This window comes from Odocoileus virginianus, chromosome 23, assembly GCF_023699985.2.
Source record: "Odocoileus virginianus isolate 20LAN1187 ecotype Illinois chromosome 23, Ovbor_1.2, whole genome shotgun sequence".
NCBI lineage: Eukaryota > Metazoa > Chordata > Mammalia > Artiodactyla > Cervidae > Odocoileus > Odocoileus virginianus.
Window position 1 is genome coordinate 11,225,209 of NC_069696.1, and position 22,604 is coordinate 11,247,812.

At 47.7% G+C, this 22,604-nt stretch overlaps 1 protein-coding gene across 3 annotated transcripts in view; it reads right to left on the reverse strand.

Annotated features, from left to right (window-relative positions):
- The window catches only part of EFCAB6 (EF-hand calcium binding domain 6), a 241,475-nt gene that overhangs the window by 216,610 nt on the left and 2,261 nt on the right, over nt 1-22,604 (reverse strand). For 2 of the 3 annotated variants that reach the window (XM_070453475.1, XM_070453474.1), the window contains one exon: nt 3,793-3,938. In XM_070453475.1, coding sequence (XP_070309576.1) covers nt 3,793-3,931 — 139 coding nt within the window. In that variant the 5' untranslated portion in view covers nt 3,932-3,938. Of the gene's footprint in view, nt 1-3,792; nt 3,939-15,668; nt 15,843-22,604 lie in introns of those variants that run through there. The other variant, XM_070453473.1, reaches the window with a different exon arrangement.

Below are 22,604 nucleotides of genomic sequence, written 5' to 3' on the forward strand. Positions count from 1 at the left end.
CACAAGGCAGTGCAGCACCCGAAGCTGGGAGCACGGCAGGGCGCTACGAGCTACGCCCTGAGACACGAGGGGTCTTCCCTAAGTGTCAGGCACTGCTCACCACGGCGGAGCACAGACCAGGGGCAAGCCCCTTGGAAGCCAATGGGGCCTTCACCCAGTGCCCCTCGGCAGCCCGCTGCAGACTGGAGACTGGGGGGCAAGGCTGAGGGGGACCCCCAGAGGCGCACAGAGCTGGGGGCTGAGCTGGAGAAACCCTCCTCCAATTGTGGCAGGAGGGCTGGAAGCAGAGAGCCCCCCAGGACACCAGGCTGGCAGCTGGACCAAAGCAGAGATGGCTGGAGTGTCCATGCTGCTCAGATCTCAGGGTCTGCTGAAGGGAAGTGTTTGAAACAAGCGGTCACCTGAATCTAACCACCACTCACACCAAGTCCAGACACGGCTCAACCAAGAAATACACTGAGCCAGTCCACCTCATCAGAAGCCTGCGCGGAAGGGCATTCCTCTGTCTAATGGTCAGTATGACTTACTTCTGTCTCTACTCTTTGGGGGGGCTTCCCTGGTGGCTCAAATGGTAAAGCGTCTGCCTGCAATACGGAAGACCTGGGTTCGATCCCTGGGTCAGGAAGTTCCCCTGGAGAAGGAAATGGCAACCCACTCCAGTGTTCTTGCCTGGAAAATCCCATGGACGGAGGAGCCTGGTAGGCTACAGTCCATGGGGTCGCAAAGAGTCGGACACGACTGAGCGACTTCACTCCCCTACTCTTTCCGGGGGCTTCCCTGATGGCTCAGTGGTAAAGGACCCGCCTGCTAATGCAGGAGACATGGGTTCAATCCCTAGGTGGGGAAGATCCCCTGGAGAAGGAAGTGGCAACCCACTCCAGTGTTCTTGTCTGGGAAACCCCATGGACAGAGCAGCCTGGTGGGCTACGGTCCATGAGGTCGCAAAGAATTGGACAAGACTGAGCATGTATACACTACTTTTTTTTACACAGATGTCTGCTGTTAAATCTTTTTTAAATTGCAAGACAAGTGAAATAAGAAAAGATGACCCGATGTGGAGCAAAACCAGTCATCAGAAGACCCACAGAGAGAACAGAGGAGGAAATGATCGGGTATTTAAACTAAGAATGACAAATATGTTAAAGAGATTAAGGGAAAACTGACAACATGCTGAACACGTGGGGGTTTCAGCAGAGAAGCAGAAACTTTTTTTTAAAGCACATGAAAAAGCTAGAAATGAAAAATACAATATCAAAGTGACGAGCTCATTTAATTTGCTTAACAGCAGACCGTCCACACGGCAGAAGAAAGGACTCACGAGTATAAAGTCAGGTCAACAGAAACCATTCAAATTGAAACATAAAGCGAAAAACATCTTAAAAGGAAACAGGGTGTCTAGTATCTGCGGCTCACAGATTCACCCATGAATTGTGTTTATTTAGTATGAGTTATGTAATTACATATCTACACGTGTGTGTGCATGAAGGATGTGCAATCACTGGACAGCCAAACACTCGATGGTGACCAATTCTGGAGAGGAAAGGGGTGCTAGGGGAGACTATATACATATGCACATAGTTTTTATTTAAGTGCATTTATTTTAAATATATAACTTTTATTTAGAAAAGGAAAAATAATTCAGTACCTTTTAAACACCATCAATAAAAATAAAAGGCAAATGACAGATGAAAAAAGACACTAATGGCACATAAGGCATTCATATTTTTAACACAGAGCGCTCACACAGATAACTAAAAAGACCCACCCACAGTGGGTGAATGGGCAAAGATGAAGAGGCAGCTCGTCAAAGGACGACATGAGCCTGATGAACTTGACAATCAAAGATAACCTCGCCATTAGGGAAATGCAGGTTAACGTCACAACAGAATGTTGTTTTATGCATATTAAATGGACAAGAAGTCAAAGACAATATTCTGTGTCGGGATGCTCAGAAACAAGTACTTTTAATTGTTAGCTGTGGGGATGCGCAGCTACAAGCTTCCTAAAGGGGATTCGGGGGCACCTTTACGAGTGTGAAGGCCCCTTAATCTGGTAATCCTGCTTCACTCCATTCTTCGTGCGGTCAGAAACCTAGTTAATGAGGATATATCCACAGAACACTGCGGGCGTGGAGCAGATTTGTTAGTGACGATAAATGTCTGTAGTGGAGACTGCCAGTCACCCCGACATCCATTCTCCCCTCCTGCCAGAGAACCGGCAGACACACGCGCATCAGAAATCATCTGGGCTTCCTTCCGGCTCTCCGGCAGGTGCCTGTGGCCTCCCGCAGATGGCAGGTGAGCACAGGTGGCCAGCGTGACTTCTGACCGGATCGCCTTTCCTCAGGTCTGTCCTTTCGTTGTGCTGCTCTGAGCACTTCCGGTTCCTCGGGCTGCGCATCCACGGCGCTCAGTACGCATGTCTGGTCCAGCCCTGGTCTCTCTTGGCTGGGACTCCTCCTCTCCCCTTCAAGACCGTGGGCTCCTCCAGGGCAGACCCTCTGCAGGACCTGCTCTTTATCCTCAGTCCCTAGGACAGCTCTTGTTACATATTAGGGCTCAGAAAATGTGTGCGAAGAAAGAGGGGCAGGGAGGAAGGAACACATGAAAAGACTCATACTTTGGGGAAATTATAATGTCAAATTTTATCACTTTAAAACTGGGTGATCCAAACAAGTTAGGATTTTAGGTCCACTCAAAAACCTGCATGCAAATGTTTATACCAACTTTATTTGTAACTGCCAAGGTGTGACAGCAACCAAGATATCCTTGAGGAGTGAATAAATGGTTAATTGCCAAGACATGAGAGCAACCAAGATGTCCTTGAGTAGTGAATAAATGGTTGTACATCCATAAAAGAGAATATTATTCAGAGGAAAAAAAAGAAATGAACTGTCACATCATGAAAAGACATGAAGGAGCCTTAAGTGCGTATTGCTAAGTGAAAGAGGCCAATCTGAAAACGCTACAGACTGTATGATTCCAACTAAATGACATTCTGAAAAAGGCAAAACTACGGAGACAGTAGGAAGCCCAGTGGTTGCCTGCAGTTAGGGGGAGGGAGGGATGAACCGGCAGAGCACGGAGGAGTTTTCCGGCAGTGAAACTGTTCTGTGCGATGCGGTTAACAGTGGACACATGTCATCACACATTTGTCAAAACCCAGAGAATGTACAAAACAAAGAGTGTGAACTCTAGTAATGTATCAATAATGGGGTGTCAGTTGTAATGACTGTACCACACGACTGCAGATGCTGGTAATAAGGGAGCCTGGGGGTGGGAGTGAAAAAGTGAACGGGAACTCTCTGCACAATAGCTCAGTTTCTCTGTAAACCTAAAATTACTCAGAGCATCCCCTGTAGTCCAGGGGTTAAGGCCTGGTCAGTGCTTTCACTGCCGTGGCCCAGGTTTAATCCCTGGGAGGGGAACTAAGATCTTGTGAGCTGCATGGCATAGCATAAAAAAAAAAAGCTACTCAAAAATTATAGTTTATTAACTAAGAAAAAACCTGAGTAAGGCAGTATACTAGATAATATAGTAGTTTAATTCCACAGATCCTGTAATGTCTGGGTTCAAATCCCAGCCACCTAAAACCTATGTAACTTTTGGGCAAGCGGCTTGATAAACCTGGGTCTCAGATTCCCCATACATAAGATAGGTATAGTAACAGAATCTATTTCACAGCTTTATTGGACTGACAACATATCATGTGAGGCCTCTGGGCAGAGTCCAGCATGTACTGAACACACACAGTGATATCTACTATCAGTATCATTTGCATAGGAATACTCACATGAAGAAGGTCTGAACATATTTTGGAAAACACTCCTTGAATACACTCTGCATGGTGAAGACTGAGGTCTTGAGTGTGTGAATTTCCGTGTATAAGGACACATAATACGCCAATCCGGTACAACCGCCATTTTGCACATTAAATCCCTGTGAAATAAATGAAAACAGGTCACATGACCCTCAAGCACACCCCACAATGTGGCCAACCTCCAGTCTACTCCTTTTCTCAAAGGGCAGCCGGGGATTGTAAAAATGCAGCTGGTCAGGACCTTGCCAATGCTTCAGAGACCCCCTCTAAAGTGAACACAAAATTGTGGTTTTTAGACTTGCTTTTATAGCAGATCCAATAATCTTCAAAGATGGGAAAACAAAGAGGCGTTTGGACAGGACACCTGCATCTCAACTACTAGTGACTCATTCTTGGCGGGCGGGGCGGTAGGGGTGAAACGTTTAGGTCCTCTGAGCTCATCCAACACACAGTCAGGAGCGTAGCTGGGGAAAACAGCACCAAAAATGGTAGCGTGAAGGCCTCTGAAAACCTTCTCCAAAAAACTAATGAGAACACTGGCAAGAACTGTCAAAATCAGCTGTTCCAGAACTCTGGAAACTAACCAAAGCTTGCAGCAATCTGGGGAGTACTCACTTGTGAGAGACGCCAGAATCTGGGAATGAACCCCCATTTTGTGGCATTTTGACTTCCCCTGTTCCCATCTCCCCTCATCCCCAAATCTGCAGTAGCCGTGAAACCAACATCCTACCATCACAGGGAAAACCCAGCGGCCTGCCAAACCCTGGAAGGGGAAGAACAGTGTGGAAGCGCCTTCAAAGCCCCATTAGCAGAAACTCTTCATTCTATGACTTACCTGAGGGCTCCTTGAAAGAGCCCCACAAGCAAGGCTGTCTTTATTTGAACTGATTCAGAGCTTTCCCAGGGAGGACCAGCTATTGTCAACAGGCATTTGATTGAAAAAAATAAAATTCAGGGGCAATTGTTGCTTAAAATTCCAGCTGCCCGAGGCGGGTGGATAACAGATGGAACAAATAACAGACTAACCCAAATAGCTTAAATGGGAAAGCTGGGGAACAAGACGTCCGGAGGGGCTCTGAGAAGCTCCCACATATTCCTGGGGATTGAGAAGGCAGTGCGCGTGTCCGGGGCTATGTGCTTGCTCAGGAAGCGCTGAGAAGGCCCTCAGCGCTGGCTGACTTGGGAGGCTCTGCACAAGCAGGAGGTGAAGGCTCCTATAAATTGCCTGCCTGAGTGTGGACAGAATGCTCAACACACACCAGAGCCCTCAGCAAAGACTATCAGGCTGCTGTGTCCAGGCATTTAAAGAAGTTCTGTCCCAGCTGCTGACCAGTGAGGGGCACTTCAGTGGCTGTACATGACAAACGATACAGAACTTGCCAAGTCAGTTTAGAAGAGCCTCTAAACAAACAAAACAGAAAGGAGGGAGAAGATGATTTAGAACTGCCACGTTCTTAAAATGCCCAGTTTTCAACAAAAATCTTATGACACTTGCAACAACAACAAAAAAGTGTGGCCTGCACATGCTTGTCTTCAGAAGCCACGCAAACAAGAAAGAGGGGGATGAGATACTTCAAGTGTCAAAAGGAAAAAAAAAATCGACCAACACAGAACTCTGTATCCAGCAAAACATCCTTCAGATTTAAAGACAAAGACCTGATCATATAAACAAAAATTGAGGAAATGTCACCAGTAGACCTGCTTGTGAGAATTATTAAAATAAATTCTTCAAAAAGATGAAAAAACCCATGTGCAGCAGAACTCAGACCTATGTAAGGAAAGAGCACTAAAGAAAGGATAAAGGAAGGTAAAACCAACATATATGCAGAGCTGGCTGATAACAGAGCTCCAATATACACGAAGTAAAACCTGGTAATCTCAAAGGAGAAATAGACACTGCAACAATAACTTTAATATTCACTTTCAGTATGGACACAATTAGCCAGAAGATTAACAAGGAAACAGAATACCTGGACAACAACACTTTAAACCAACAGGACCTAACAGACAACTACAGAACAGTTCACCCAACAGCAACAGAATACCCGTCCTTCCCAAGTAGACGGGGGACATTTTCCAGAATATACACCACATGCTAGGCCATAACACAAGCCTCAGTAAACTTAAGAGGACTGAAAACATCAAAGTGTATTCTCCAATCACACAGGAATGAAATTAGAAGTAACTAACAAAAAATTAGGTAATTCACAAATATATGGAAATTACACAACACACTCTTAAATAACCAATAAGTCAAAGAAAAAAACCATGATAGAAATCAGCAAATACTTCTAGATAAGTGAAAATGAAGGCACAACACACCAGAATAAAATGGGGACTCTGGAAACAAACCCTTAGATGTAGCATTACTTGATTTTTGACAAGGGCAGCAGATCATTCAATGTAGAAAGAATAGTCTTTTCAACAAATGGTGCTGGAACAACTGGATATCCACAGCCAAAAGAATGAAACTGGAACCCCATTTCATACCATGTACAAAAATTAATGAAAAATCAACCAAAGGCCTATATTTAAGTGCTGAAAATACAAAATTCTTAGGAGAAAACATAGCTGTAAATCTTTGTGACTTGGAATTATGTGATGATATCTTAGATATGTGGAGAAGGCAATGGCACCCCACTCCAGTAGTCTTGCCTGGAAAATCCCATGGATGGAGGAGCCTGGTAGGCTGCAGCCCATGGGGTCACTAAGAGTCGGACATGACTGAGCGACTTCACTTTCACTTTTTCACTTTCACACATTGGAGAAGGAAATGGCAACCACTCCAGTGTTTTTGCCTGGAGAATCCCAGGGACAGGGGAGCCTGGTGGGCTGCCGTCTATGGGATCACACAGAGTTGGACACGACTGAAGTGACTTAGCAGCAGCAGCATCTTAGATATGACATGAAAAATGCAAGCAACCAAAGAAGAAATGTTAACTGGTCTTCACTAAAATTAAAAATTTTTGTGCTTCAAAGGACACTATCAAGAAACTGAAAAGACAGCCCAGAGAATGGAGTCAATTATCTGTCAATCATGTATCTGATAAGAATCTAGTATGTAAAATATATCAAGAATTCTTTCAACTCAATAATAAAAAGGCAAATAACCCAGTTTAACAATGGGCAAAAGATCTGAACAGACACTCCTCCCAAGAAGATACACAAGTACATGAAAAATGCTCAATATCATGAGTCATTAGGAAAATACAAGTCAGCACCACAAGAAGGCATCACTTAACACCCGCTGGGGGCTTCCCTGGGGGCTCAGTCAGTAAAGAATCCGCCTGCAATGAGGGAGACTTGGGTTTGATCCCTGGGTTGGGAAGATCCCCTGGAGGAGGGCATGGCAACCCACTCCAGTGTTCTTGTCTGGAGAATCCCCACGGACAGAGGAGCCTGGTGGGCTGCAGTCCATGGGGTCACAACGAGTTGGACACAACTGAGCAATTAAGTGCACAGCACGCACGGGATGGTATAATCAAAAAAACAAACAATACCCAGCATTGGTGAGGACCTGAAAACCTAATGTCCACATGAAAACTACACACAAATGTTTATAGCAGTATACCCACAGCAGCCAAAAAGTGGGAACAATCCAAAGGTCCATCAACGAGTAAACAGATCAATGAAAAGTGGTCTCTTCATTCAGCGAACTATACAGAATCCTGGAGAAGGAAAGGGCAACCCACTCCAGTACTCTTGCCTGGAGAATCCCATGGACAGAGGAGCCTGGCGGGCTACAGACCGTGGCGTTCCAAGAGTCAGACACGACTTAGCGACTAAACCACCACATACAAAATTCAGCCACAAAAGAATGAAACACTGATTCACGCTACAACACACAGGAGCCTTGGAAACACCACGCTGAGGCCAACCACACACTATATAACCCGCCTGGCACAAAACACGCAGAATGAGTAAAGCTATAGAAACGGAGAGCGGATTAGGTAGCTGCCAGGGTCTAAAGGAAGGGGGACAGGGAACAGCTGGTGAGTTGGGGTTTCTCTGGAGGTGACAAAGGTTAGACAGTGGTAACGGTCACACCATCAGGGAACACACTAAAGCCACAGAATTATATGCTTTAAAAGGATTCATTTTATGGTTTGCAAATTATATCAGAATAGGACAGAAAAAGGAGGGGAAGGAGGAGAGGGAGGGGAGGAGGCGGAGGAAAACAGTAGGAGGCAAAGAGAGCAGCTGCTGCCCTGGGCACCTTTGACATTGGGAATGTCCTGTTTATCTGGGGCACTGTGGGGAAGCGCCCACCCAGGCTCACGTCACGGCCCACAGTTAGGGCAAAACCGGCTGTGCTCCCTACACCCGCCAGCAGAAGGCACTAGCCCTCACTGGTCACCATGCTATTACATGCATTGAGGAATTTGCAACTCATAGACTCTGCCAGTCTGTGGCTTATTGGCATTTCAGAAATTAGGGCAAATTTTTGATTCACTCCTTTCTGGCCACTCTCGGCATAAGAGTAAGAGACAAAACTCTCCCTTGCCTCAAGTGAATCAAGAGGCCTCAGTTCAAGCGCTACAAGGAAGTTTTACAGCCATCACCTGTCTGAGGCTCCTAACTTGTCTGTCCTTTTCAGAAAAAAAAAAGTTTTCTCAGGTTTCCCTGGTGGCTCAGTGGTAAAGAATCTGCCTGCCAAAGCAGAAGCGAGTCTGATGCCTGGTCCAGGAAGATCCCACATGCCGTGGAGCAACTACGCCCCTGGGCCACCACTATCGAGCCTGTGCCCTAGAGCCTGGAAGCCGCAACTACTGAGCCCGTGGGCAGCAACTATTGAAGCCCTCTCGCCGTAGAGCCGGGGCTCAGCACCAAGAGAAGCCACTGCAATGAGAAGCCTGTGCACCCCAACTAGAGGGTAGCCCCTGCTGCCTGCAACTAGAGAAAATCTCCCATAGTGATGAAGATCCAGCACAGCCAAAAAAGAAAACAGTTTTCCCTACTGGGCTTCACACTGAATCATAGGTGCATAATTAATAACAGTCAGACCAAGGTGGATGTGCACGGCACTATCTGAGTACAGAGAATCAGGCTAGGCAGCACCTCTAAAGCACTGGATCTGAAGGACCTCAAGCTGACAGGGTTGATGAAATGGATCGGAACTTCCTCATGTACAGGAAATCCACATCGGCCAGCGCTTGGCTTCCCTCTCTTCAGGCAGCCCTGACTGCCCCGCACGGCGTCAGTCTGCACCAGTCTTATCTGCCGCCGACCGTCGGCAGGTCCTTGCAGGCCGGGACCACCCCAGGGCTAATGCTGGGTGAGGCTGAGAGCTTCTGCCACTCTCCCACATATCTCCTTCTTCCACCAGACTCACTGAACTGAACTGAAACCTAGAATCACAACTCTGGTAAATTTCCAGAACATGGCTCGGTACATGCTCAGTCAAAAGGTGTTTATTAAGCTCCTTCTAGACCGAAGCCTGGGGGTTGGGGGGAGGGTCAATGAACAAAACTGGCAAAATCATGGCCCTCAGGGACCTTAGATTCTAGTAATGGAAGACATACAACAAATAATATAAGTAAATTAAACAGGTGGCACTAGTGGTAAAGAACCTGCCTGCCAATGCCAGAGACTTAAGAAATGCAGGTTCCATCCCTGGATCGGGAAGATCTCCTGGAGAAGGGGATCCACTCCAGTCTCCTTGCCTGGAGAATTCCATGGACAGAGAAGCCTGGGGGGCTGTGGTCCATGGGACTGAAAAGAGTCGGGACACGACTGAAGCGACTTAGCACTAGCACTGTACACATGCGTAACTGCTGTGGGGGTAAAAGGAGCAGAGGGGAAAACAGGTGTCACTGAGCAAAGGTCTGCAGGAAACCAGAAGGGAACAAAGCCAGCGGGAGGGCCAAGAGGCAGCAGGCGGCAGATGGAGGAGAAGCACCTGGGTCCCGTGAGCCTTAGGCTGTGAAGACGCTGAGCGGCTGGAGGGTTAGACACAGGATTATGCTCTGGCCTCTGTATTTAAAGGATCCCTCTGGTTGCATGTCAAGAATAGATTGACAGAGGCAAAAAAGGAAACAGGAAAACCAGTTACAAGTCTCCTGCCATCATCCATGCAAGAGAAGCTGTGGTGGGGAGCAGGGTCCTTCTGGGGAAAGTAACTGAGGAATGATCAGACTCCAGACACATACTGGAAGAGCCAGTGTACTTCCTTACACATCTGATCTGGTGTGCAAGAGAAAGGCTGGATCGAGTGTATGAACTGAGATGGGAAAGACAGCAGGTAGACCTGCAGGGTAGACAGCAGGTAGTCTGGAGGGGAAGATCAGGAATTCCTTCTGGATAGGTTACATCTGAGATGCTTACTAGACAGCCCGGTGGAGATACTGAAATAGGCGGCTGGCTGCATGAGGTTTGATAAAGACCGAAGTTTGGGAATCATCAGCATACAATGTATATAAAGGCATGCTATCGGACCAGCCCACCAGGAGAGGGGGTGTAAGAAAGAAGAGCCGCCAGGGCCAAGCCTTGGGGTACACGGACCTTCAGAGCTCAGGGACATGAGGAGGAACTGGCAAAGGAGCCTGAGGAAGAGCAACCAGTTGGGAGAAGAGAAAAACCAGGGGACCGGCGTGTCCAGGGACCCCAGTGAACAAAGTGTGTAGGAGGAGGGGGTGATGCTGTGTGTCAAAGTTCCAAGGATTATCACGTAAGATGAGGGCCAAGAACGGCCCCAGGACTAAGCCAGACAGGAGCCACTGGTGGCCCGAACAGTATCCACCCTGGTGGAGCTGGGTGGTTGCCAGGAAGCTTGCCTGAGTCCAGATGAGCTCAGAGAAGAATTGGTGGCAGCAGACAGAGACACCTGCTTCCAGGAACTTGGCTGTAAAGCAGCAGTGGGGGCGGGGAGGGCACCAGAGGAGAGACAGGCCTCCACAGAGAGCCGTCTTTATCACAGGAGAACCGGCAGTGGGTCTGAATACTCGTGATGGCGACCAGCCTTGGGGGCCCAGAGGGATGAAGCGGGAGAGCAGGGAGGAAACGGGTGGCTCCCATGGGTTTGCCAGGGGAGACAGGATCCCTGGGGTGGGTTGCCAGGGGAGACAGGATCTCCTGGGGTGGGTTTGCCAGGGGAGACAGGATCCCTGGGGTGGGTTTGCCAGGGGAGACAGGATCTCCTGGGGTGGGTTTGCCAGGGGAGACAGGATCCCTGGGGTGGGTTTGCCAGGGGAGACAGGATCCCTGGGGTGGGTTTGCCAGGGGAGACAGGATCTCCTGGGGTGGGTTTGCCAGGGGAGACAGGATCCCTGGGGTGGGTTTGCCAGGGGAGACAGGATCCCTGGGGTGGGTTTGCCAGGGGAGACAGGATCTCCTGGGGTGGGTTTGCCAGGGGAGACAGGATCCCTGGGGTGCAGGGGTGGCTCGTGACAACCAGCAAGGCAGAGCGTGTGGGCAGACAGAGCCAAGGCACGCGGCAGCCCCCTTCTGCCAGCTCTCTCTCCTCAGGGAAGGGAAGTCGGGTCAGCAGCAGCACACGAGGACGGGCACAGGCGTCTCAGCACTGAGGGGGAGGGACAGCCGGCTGGACGGGAAGACGAGCAGGAGGGCGGGAGGAGGAGCACGCACGCCTGGCAGGGGGCTGAGAGAGCCCGCCCGAGGCCCGTGGACAGGAGCCTGAGGGCCAGGGCAGGGGGGCGGCCTTTCTCCAGCCACGTCGGCTGTAGCACCTGGCGGCCACCGAGCTGGGTGTCATCTGGGTCCGTGTTGTGGACAGTGGACTCCCCTGGTGGCTCAGACGGCAAGGCGTCTGCCCACGATGCGGGAGACCCGGGTCTGATCCCTGGGGTGGGAAGATCTCCTGGAGAAGGAGATGGCAACCCACTCCAGTACTCTTACCTGGAGAATCCCATGGACGGAGGAGCCTGGTAGGCTACAGTCCATGGGGGTCGCAAAGAGTCGGACACGACTGAGTGACTTCCCTTTCTTTCTTTCCTTTTTGGATAGCACATGTGGAGTGGCAAGAGGAGGGCGTGTGCTCGGGAAGTGAGAACACGCCATAGAGCACTGGGGAAGGAACACCGCGGGTGGCGGGGAAGATCACGTACATGAGAGCCAAACCCGGACCGCTGTGGGCGTGAAGCCTGTCTGGGTGTCCCACCTAAGCATCCTTGGTGGAAGCACAGGCTGGAGAAGAGACAGGAAGCTCCAGCTTATGAAGAGTTTTAAGGGGGAAAAAAATTATTCTAATCCTATTAGCATTTAATAGGGATTCCTTTGAGCCGGGAAATGCGCTTAAGATTTATGAAAAAAAAGAAAAAAACACCTCATCATTTAACCCTTCCCAGCCCAACCACCTACGGCTCTTCCCATTTCACAGGTGAGGACACAGGAGCACAGAGCGGGAAGCGATTGACCCAGGCACACAATGCAAAGCCTGGAGCTGGTGCCTGAGACGGGCCCCTCCCAGGTATCAAGTCAACAGCCAAGGCTTTCCTGCTGCTGTTTTGCAAAATAAACAACAAGCCCCTTGAAGGCAGTGAGGCGCCTCTGCCCGCCCCCACCGCCACCTGCATGGTTAAGGTACTGGGCTCCTGCCTGCCCTGCACTCCCAAGCACAGGGGTGGGGGGGATCAGCCGTGACTGAACTCCTCGTTGTGGTTATCACTGATGCAAACAGCCACTTTCTTTATTTCGTCCATAAATTCCCTTCCTAATAACAATAAGGCATGCCAGGGCTCTGGCCTCATGCCTTATTACACCACCTGAGGAGTGAGATAATCACCCAGAAATGGACTGCCTGTTGTGCATTTTATTACTTGAATGCAAAGTGATTCAATTCAAGAAACACTTAGTTGAAGACAGAATGAGAAACAAAAAAATAGTAATCAGATGAAAAGTAATTCCTCCTAATGCTGCTGAGTGCACTGCAGGGAATAAGCCTTTTCCAGCGGGAGAATGGTCTGGATGACCTGTTGGGTCTTCTCCAATCCTCATTTCTACCAACTGCAGGACTATGAAAGCTAGTGAGACTTCAATTACGGCATGAATATTCCAGAGGGCCAAATCTGGACCGCTCTGAACACGGAGCCTCCTATCTGGGTGTCCCACCCAAACATCCTTGGTGGAAGCACTTGCCAACCAACTCTGCTCTCGACCATTCATTCTCCAGCCAGTGCTGCAGGCGCGAGGGGAGGACCAGAGAGAAGAGTATGACCCCCCGGCCCCCCCAGGAGCTTGAGACCTAACTCAGGATTTGAAGAAAATGGCACGTGTTTTCAAAGAGCAGGAATGAGGTACTTCCGTAGCATGTTTGATTACCCTGACGGCGCACACAGAGACACAGTGATGCCTGTCTTCCTGACCTGTATCTCCCCGGCTCAGGGGCTGGCTTCAAGACTTTGTCCAAGAGACGTCCTCAGGGTCCATCTCAACAGGACTGGAACTATTTTTCCATTTCTAGATTCCTCAAGCAGACAGAACATGGTTTTCCATTGTTACTAATACTATTATTTTCTCTGTGCATTTCTTTTCCATCAAAAAAAAATTATTTTTAAAAGACTATTGAAGCAGACATAAAGCTTTCAAACAGTTCTTCAAATGTGGTCCGTGAACAGCCATATCGACATCACCTGGGGCCTTTTCAGAAACGCAAATTCCCAGGCTCTATGCAGACCAACCAACCTGAAACTCTGGGGTCGGGGGACCCAGCCGTCTGTGTTTTAATAACAAGCTGGGACCACTGCTTCACAAGAATCTGAAGCTTATTTACAAGGATGAGTCTATAGTTTTTAAGGAGGCTCATGAGTCAAGTTCCTGGCTTGACATCAAAATGGAGTTAAAAGACCAGCACATGCTGTACTTAGGGGATTCAGCCACCATCACCTCGCAAGAGCCCATTTTTCTGGCCACTGGTTAATCATCAACCTTGTGAGTTAGATTCCGCTATCCACATTTTTAGCTTCCCCGGTGGCTCAGATGATAAAGCATCTGCCTGCAATGCAGGAGACCCAGATTCGATCCCTGGGTCAGGACGATCCTCTGGAGAAGGGAGTGGCAACCCACTCCAGTATTCTTGCCTGGAGAATCCCATGGACAGAGGAGCCTGGCAGGCTACAGTCCATGGGGTCACAAAGAGTTGGACACAACTGAGCAAAAAATGTTTCATTTCATTTTTAATCGGTATTTTTAGAGGCAGAGAAATGAAACACTAGTAGGAAAAGCCAGATTTACTCATGAGGCCAAGACCCAGAGTCACGGAGCTTTTTGCCCGACTGTGCCGGCATGTGCACTGGCCCAGGTGCCCATGAGGGGTCTGCAGGCACGCTCACACAAGCACGGAGACAAGAACCATGAAGTCTGTACATATCAGTAGAGCGATAAGAAAACCTATCGTGAACAAAGGATAACTTGCATTTGCAAAACAGTCTTAACAATTCTGTGACCTACTCAAAAGAACATGCAAAAAAGCAAAAGTGAGCCGTCTACATAATGGAGAAGGCAATGGCGACCCATTCCTGTATTCTTGCCTGGAAAATCCCATGGACAGAGAAGCCTGGCGGGCTACAGTCCATGGGATTGCAAAAGAATCTGACACAACTTAGCGAATAAATAGCAACAACATCTACATAAACAACTAGTCAAACCTTGAGATTCCTGGGTTCACGGCACCAACGTGTGAAGCCCAGTCTGCTTCCCTCATCTGGGTCCCATACTCCCTTAAGATCTTAGAATTGGCTGGCGACCCCTCACTGCTCTAAACATAGGAATTACAGGAATGCAAGTTGATTCACAAATGCATTTCAAATGATAGGGTATCATAAAAAACAATTTAGCCAGTCATCTGAATTCAGTTTAGTGGAAAATTCCCTGGTTATAAACTGACCTCCTCCCCAGCCGACAGCCTGGACAGCCTGAGCGTCTCGGCCTTCCTCTATCCAGGGTCCCCACGCCTGCTAGATCAGGGTCTCCTCAGACCCCCGTGTGGGCTTTCACCTTCCTCCCAAACCTCAATTTCACAAATACGCTCTCTTGCAGCGTAAATTTCATGCCTACCCATATACACCACGAGACCCACCATTACCAGCTCAGAAATTAACTCAAAATAAAACACAAGGGACTCCCCCGGTGGTCCAGAAGTTGAGAATCCGCCTTGCAATGTAGGGGACGTGGGTTCGATCCCTGGTCGGGGAACTAAGATCCCACAGTGCCTCAGGGCAACTAAGCCTCAGCTGCCACGGAGGACCCCCCTCCCCACCGCGTGACATGGTGGTCCCGTGGGCCGCAACTGAGACCCAACACAGCCAAATAAGTCATAAATAAATATTTCAAAACTACATATAATACAAAGCTTGCAAAGTCTGAGCAGGTGATTATTTACCACTATTATAAATAATACAGAACACATGGGAACAAAAAAACATGTTTAGGACAAGGTTAAGAGGAAAAGGTACACTATATACACACGGTATAAAAATGTTATTTCCAAGGGTGGACAGGGTATATTTTGTAGACAAAAATAGCTATGTTGGGATGATGCCAACATCAGTCTTTAAACGTTCTCATTGAATTAACAGACATGAGTTTGAGCAAACCCCAGGAGACAGTGAAGGACAGGGAAGCCACAGACAGGTGTGCCACAGTCCATGGGGTGGCAGGGTGTCGGACATGGCTTAGTGAACTGAACCACAACAAACGTACGTTAGATACACGATACAACGTGCCTGCCAGGGCCCACCAGGCAGCACAGGATCCGGCTCCGGCCTTTGTCACCGTCCCCACCTGCTTCCCTGGGCCCCAAGGGGCCCTCTGCCCAGATCCACCCCTCACCCCACTAACTCCTCTCTCCTCCAGATCCGAGCGTGCCCACCACCTCCTTGAAGGCCCCTGCTCACCTCGTCCACATTCTCCTGGTAGAGTCGCTCATCACAGCCTGTCCCTCCCCTGAGCTGCGCGCATCTCAGTAGGTAATTATGCTTTCATTTGGGAAATTATACACTTCATTATAGACTGCATGAAATAAAACAGTGGTTCGATGCTACGGCACTTGCTGCCCCAGTGTACCCAGCACACCTCTGCAGCTCCAAAAGTGTTTGTCAATGAGGGAGGATTTTCACAGCCCAGTCATCCAAACAGCATTCACCTCCCAAAATGCACACACACGCACACACACACACATACACACACACTCTCACACGCCCCGCCACTCCTGGATTTTGCTCCAGATCCTCACTCTCTCCCGTCAGCCGAGGTCCAAGTCTTGGCACCACATGTGATTTCTCACTCTCATGCCCCGTGCTGAGAACCAGTGACCCAGGAGAAAGGTTTTCTTAATTCACACTCATGACCCTTATGATCGTTTGATGTCTATGTTCCCTGTTAAGAACTCATCAATGCCACAAAAGCAGGAACCACATCTGCTGACAGCGGTCCAAAAATAAGGCTCTCTGAGTTTAACTGAGTTGAGTGTTGTGGGTTTGGGATCATTTATATCATCATGAACGCCTTGCCGGCCCAGAACACAAAGCCTTAAAGAAAAAGCTTCTCACAATTTTGTTTGTAATATGCTTTCTCCACCATGGACACAAACACCTAATCTCAGAAAGTGCCTCAGAAAGTCACTCTTACCTAACGAACATTTCCAGACTCACCACCACACCTAATGTGATGACAGATACAGCAACAGACGACAGAAAACAAGTTGTGTCGGAGGAACTGACAAATGGCTATTCCCAGCTCAAACACGGTCTCCCTGGAAGGCTTTTAAAGTGCAATTGCTGGAACCACTGGGCCCTCCCCGCTCCTGTGAGTGGACCAGGAGTATTGAACGCGTCCTGTTTTTATCGCAGCCAGCCCAGCAAGTCCTCGGACGCTGGCAAAGGGGCAAGCGATGGATTCCCGGCTTGAGCTCTGTACTGGGAAGTCGGGCAGCTGCTGCCATCTACAGTAGGACACATGGACCTGCGCCATCCAGAGCGTTCTGCCGGCCACAGGAAGGCATTTGCCGAGCTCACTGTAGCTGTCTAATGGCTGGGGTCACATGGAATGCCCAATGAAGGACCCCTGACTTTAAAATGTATGGGCCGATGCTTGCTGTTATGATATGTAAGTTTCCCAGACAATTCTGGCCCAAGAACCAGCATTTTGCGCACGCCTGCTGGGCGAACAACAGAAACAAACCAGACGGATGTGATCATGGTATCACCACCAACTTTCTGAGCCCGGCACCGTCCAGGGAACCCACCATGCTCCTCCGACCTGTCAGTAGACAGACCTTCAGGCAAGAGCAGCGGCTCGCTGGCTTTGAGACTCCATGCAGTACTGGAGACGGTGGAGGTGTCTGTTTTGGTGCTATTTTGCTTCATTTCCTTCAAGAAAAACTACTTCTGAATTGGTGAATTCTGGAAATTAAGAAAGCGGCGGGTTTAGGCAGCTTTTCTTGTTTAGCTCACCAAACCACAGGGACAGAGCCTTCGGGTCTGCAGAGCAATCCAGCGGTTTTGCAGGTTACTGGAGAACTGCCCACCGCCGCAGGCAGCTCCTGTACATGAATTTCGGGCTAAATTTTGGGTTTCTCACATAGAGATATTTTATGCCAGCACCATGAGCACCACTTCTCTTCCCATAACTGGAACTCACACACACTATACATACACACCACAAACACGTACCCACATACCACACACACAACACCAGCACACATACACCAAAACCATATACACACACTCACACACACACAGACCACCACAGTTTAAAACGCTGATCTTTTGTTACTTCCTTGCTCTAAGAACTCCAATTGCTTGCTACCGCCCTTAGAAAACTGACCACGGTCCGTAATGACAGCTGAGGTCTGCTTCTTTCTCCACGACTGGGATCTGGCCCTCTTTCTAAGTGGCAGCAGGGACTGTCCACGGTACCTGGAGAACATCTGTGACATCGGTTCCCCCGCCCTCTCCATCCCTCCCTTCACTACCCAAGCTCATCCTCATTCATGTGGATTCCAGAAACAGCCCCTTAGATCGCATCCAAGTCTCCAAGTCCCTTCTAATCCATCCTCCTCTGTGGCCAGGATCTCTCTTGCTAAAGCACACGCACAGTTACGTTGCTCCCTGGCTTGAAAAACATGCAAGGTAAAACTACACGTGTGCTAATATTTCACAGAACTATGCACCAAGAGAAAAAAGACTGAGTCCTGTCAAGACGGGTGAGAGCTGAATAAAGTCTCTATTGGTTACTAGGACTGCAGCAGGGACAGCACCCTGGTTTTGCTAAGTGTATTGTGGTTACTCTGTAAGATGGTACCATGGGGGAAGCTGGGGGCACATGGGAAATCTCTGTACTAACTCTGCAACTCTTCTGTGAATCTACATTTTTTAGACTAAAAAAACCCATAACATGCATTTGTATGACTACTCCAGGTATACAAACTGAAGTCAGACTCTTAATTGTGGAGTATAAGGTTATTCGCATCATTAATAACCTGGCCACAGGAAACTTCCAGACACCGCAGCTTCACGCCCGCTGCATTTTACAGAAAATCCAAATGAATATACCATGCAGTTCCTCACCTCTGTGTACTGGATCACACTCTTGCTAGAATTTCCTTTTCTACCACACTTCATCTTTCTAGACTGAGGGTGGAGCCCACACTTTCAGGAGGCCTTCCTATCCTCCTTAAAACTAATCATGCCTTATATAATCCAGAAAAGAAGAAAACTCTTAATTTGAAAAGATACATGTACCCCAATGATCATAGCAGCATAACCTAAGTGTCCGTTCACAGATGAATGGATAAAGAAGTTGTGAGATATGTATATTTTATACATATATATATAATATATATATAATACCCTATTTTACTCAGCCATAAAAAGGAATGAAATAATGCCATTTGCAGCAACATGGATGGAGCGAGACTGTCATATTAAGTAAAGAAAGTCAGAGAAAAAGAAGCATCATATGATACCTTTTATACATGTAATTTTTAAAACATATTGTAGAAATGAATTTATTCACCAAACAGAAATAGACTCACAGACACAGAAAATAAATTTATGGTTAGTAGATAGGAAAGGGGGAGGGATAAATTAGGATTTGGGGATTAACAGATATACTCTACTATATAAAAAATAGGTAAACAACAAGGACCTACTGAATAGCAGAAGGAATGAACTATATTCAATATCTTGTGTAACCTATAAATGAGGGACTTCCCTGGTGGTCTAGTGTATAAGACTCTGTGCTCCCAATGCAAGGTAGGGGAACTAGATCCCACACGTGACAACTAAGAGTTCATATGCCACAACTAAAGATCCCGCATGCTGCAACTAAGACTTGGTACAGCCAAAAAAAAAAAAAAAAAAACCTACAATGGAAAAGAATCTGAAGAAAGATAGGTAGGTGTATAATCGAATCACTTTGTTGTACACCTGAAACTAACACAACATTGGTTTTTGTTTGTTTGTTTTTAATTTTATTTTTTGCCACAATGAACAGCATACAGGACCTTAGTTCCCCAGCCAGGGATCAAACCCATGCCTCCTGTGGTGGAAGCACAGAGTCTTAACCACTCAGAAACCAGGGAAGTGCCAATTCAACCTTGCTAATCAACTGTGTGTGTGTGCACGTGTGTGTGTGTACCCAGTCGCTTAGTCATGTCCGATTCTTTGCAACCCCATGGACTGTAGCCTGCCAGGCTCCACTGCCCATGACATTTTCCAGGCAAGAATAATGGAGTGGGGTGCCATTTCCTCTAGCCCTACATCTACCTTCGCCTTGGTTCTCTGCTTCCAGGCTTTTCTCTTGGCTGTTCGTCTGTGGCCCCTACTCATCAGGGAGCCCCTCCCATGGAGAGAGTCAACCGCACTCAACATCTTTGCTCAGCACCTACCACAGGGCCTGGTACACAGGAAGCACCCTCTTCATCTCTGTTCCTGATGGGCCACGGCTAGTAACAACTAACACTGCCAGGGTAAGGAGCTTGGACTACTTTTACCCTCGACCTTGAAAGCTAAACAGTGTTCTTAGCATTAGCAAGGCACTGTGATAAGTTCTTTAGGTCACCCCAGGCCTGACATCATCCTCAGTTTAGGTTTTCTAAATAAAGAGAATTCTACAACATTCATGAATATGAGTCTATCAAAACATACAGTAAGGTCAAAATTAGCAAGGAAAATAAAACCAGTTCCCCCCAAACAAGCACCAAGTCACAGACCATCAAATACACTTATTAACCACTGGCAAAACCACGATTAGAAGGCTATCCTATTGATGTATTTGTTTATTTGTCAGATAAGCACGCATGTCCAGTTTTTAACAGATGCTATTTATATCAGAATCATAACAAAAGTGCCATCCATCTGCCTTGGCATCCAGAGAAAACATAATTCAACACGAGAGTAAGAAATGTGCACAGCCCAACAGAAATGGCATCAGAAGCAAAAACTGTTGGAACTGGAATCATGGGGGGGAAATTATCACTTGACAAAACTGGGAAAAAGTTGCAAGCAGCACAAAGGATTTTGGCAGCTAAATCCAAATACTTGAGAAAAATCTTCTCCCTGTCTATTCTGATATCAAATGATGTTCTGTCGTATTCAGGGAATATTCAGTTTAAAGCTCCCTTCTGGACCTCTACACACTCACTCCCATATTTACTGAGCATCTACATGTTTGGACAGTGGGAAAAATTAAGGGTTTAGAGTCGAGAAGACGTGGAGTCAAAATCAGTTCCATTATCTGCCATGCAAACTTGCAAGTTAATTAACCTCCTCCTCACCCAGTTTTCTCATTTGCAAAATGGAAATAATATCTCTCTTTAAAGCAAGTATTCTTACCAGGTGGCTCAGGGGTAAAGAATCCACCTGCTAATCGAGACACAGGTTCAATCCCTGGGTCAGGAAGATCCCCTGGAGAAGGAAATGGCAGTCCACCCCAGTATTCTTGCCTGGAGATTCCCCATGGACAGAGGAGCCTGGCAGGCTACAGTCCATGGCCTGGGGTTGCAAAGAGTCGAACACAGCTGAGCGACACCATGCACGCACATTCTTAACCTGGGATCTAGGGACAAGGTCCACGTGTGCGCACTTCAAACTCTCTGAGATGAAATTCAAAAGGGTGTGAGAGATGATTTTTCTAGAGGGAGGATACATGGCTTCCACCAGGTCCTCAAGGGGCAAGTGACCCGCGATGGTTCAGTGAAACCCTCTACAGGCTGACGCTAGGACTTCCCTGGTGGTCCAGTGGTTAAGACTTTGCCCTCCAATGCCGGGGGTGTGGGTTCGATCCCTGGTTGGAGAACTAAGATCCCACATGCCACGGGGCATGGCCAAAAACAACCAAACAAACAAAACAGGCTGTCACAGCACCCAGATAATGTATTAAAGAGACTGACGCACAGTGGGCTGTGCTCACTCCTTGACGGCTGTCACAGACTTTAGGTCCTGGGAAGGCAGAGAAAGAAAAGTCAGGGCCCAGGTGGAAGGCAGGGAGACTGTCACGGTGCACGGTGCCGAGTATGGTCTCGGGTTTTACAGGAAGGACAGCAAAGGGTGGCACACCAAAGTCAGTCCAGGAATGGTCCAGCAGGAGAAAACGGCAGGGTGGAGACCCCAGGCAAAGGAAGGTGGTGATCTGACCATCTCTGCAGTGTCCTCACTGCCTAGACCGGGGCCTGGCATGTGACAGGGGCTCAATAGGTAACTGTTAAGCAAATAAATAAATGACTGGAGCCAACCCCGGGAACCAGATAACACCATCTGCAGAAAAACAAAATTCAGAAGGTGTTCCCGAAAATTTCTATTTTGCTGGCTATTGTTTAATCTTATTTTGTTATGTATTTTGTGAATTTTGACTCTGATTTGTGCCTTGTACTACTCAAAAATTCTATACAAATGCAACAGTCTACACTTTCTTCCCTTAATAGCTAGGACACTGAGCCTACACCCTGGGCACTCTGTGTTAAACTGGATCATCTAGGGCTTGCTGATGAGCCCCAGGAGAAATTTCCTTTAAATGGCGGCATTAGAAACACTTTCTTTTTTTGGGAGAAATTAAAATGCCCTATTTGCCTGGACAAAATGAATTCAACTTCTTTCTTTTTTTGGTTGTTTTGTTTTTAATTTTCTTCTTCCTGAGTTCAAGAAGTTCATAGCTAATAAAACAAAAGAGAGGCAGACTCACAAATATAGAGAACAAACCAGCGGTTACCAGTGGGGAGAGGGAAGGGGGGACAGGCAAGACGGAGGTGACGAGGAAAACAGGGATGTTATGGGATTGTGTGAAATCTGTGTGTGAAAATTTTGAAAATTATAAACCACTATAAAATTTAAAGAATCTTTCATTCGATTAAAAACAAACAAAAAAAGAAGCTCACAGCCACATTTGCAGCCCGACTATATTAACCATTACGAATTATCTGAGTATTCTCTTCTTGAAGTTACTTTCCTACTTACCATACTGTATTCCTCCATCCATGGGATTCTCCAGGCAAGAATACTGGAGTGGGTTGCCATTTCCTTCTCCACGTTTTGTTACAAGTCCCCTCGAAGCCCAGTGGGATGTGCAGAGCACACATCTCTGAGAGCGAGAGGGGACTGTCTGAGAAAGCAGGCCCTGTCACCAGGCATCCTGGAGCAGGGGTCACATGCCACCACCTAGCTTCTCTGCATCCTCGCTACCTCATCTGTAAAATGGGAATAATAACTGTACTGTTTCATAGGCAAGACGCACTCAATTTAAAAAAAGTAATGAGAGGTTCCAAACTGTGCCTGGAGCACAGTGAGTGCTCAATATTAGCCAGGAGGAGCAATGGTAATAGAAATAGTCAAACT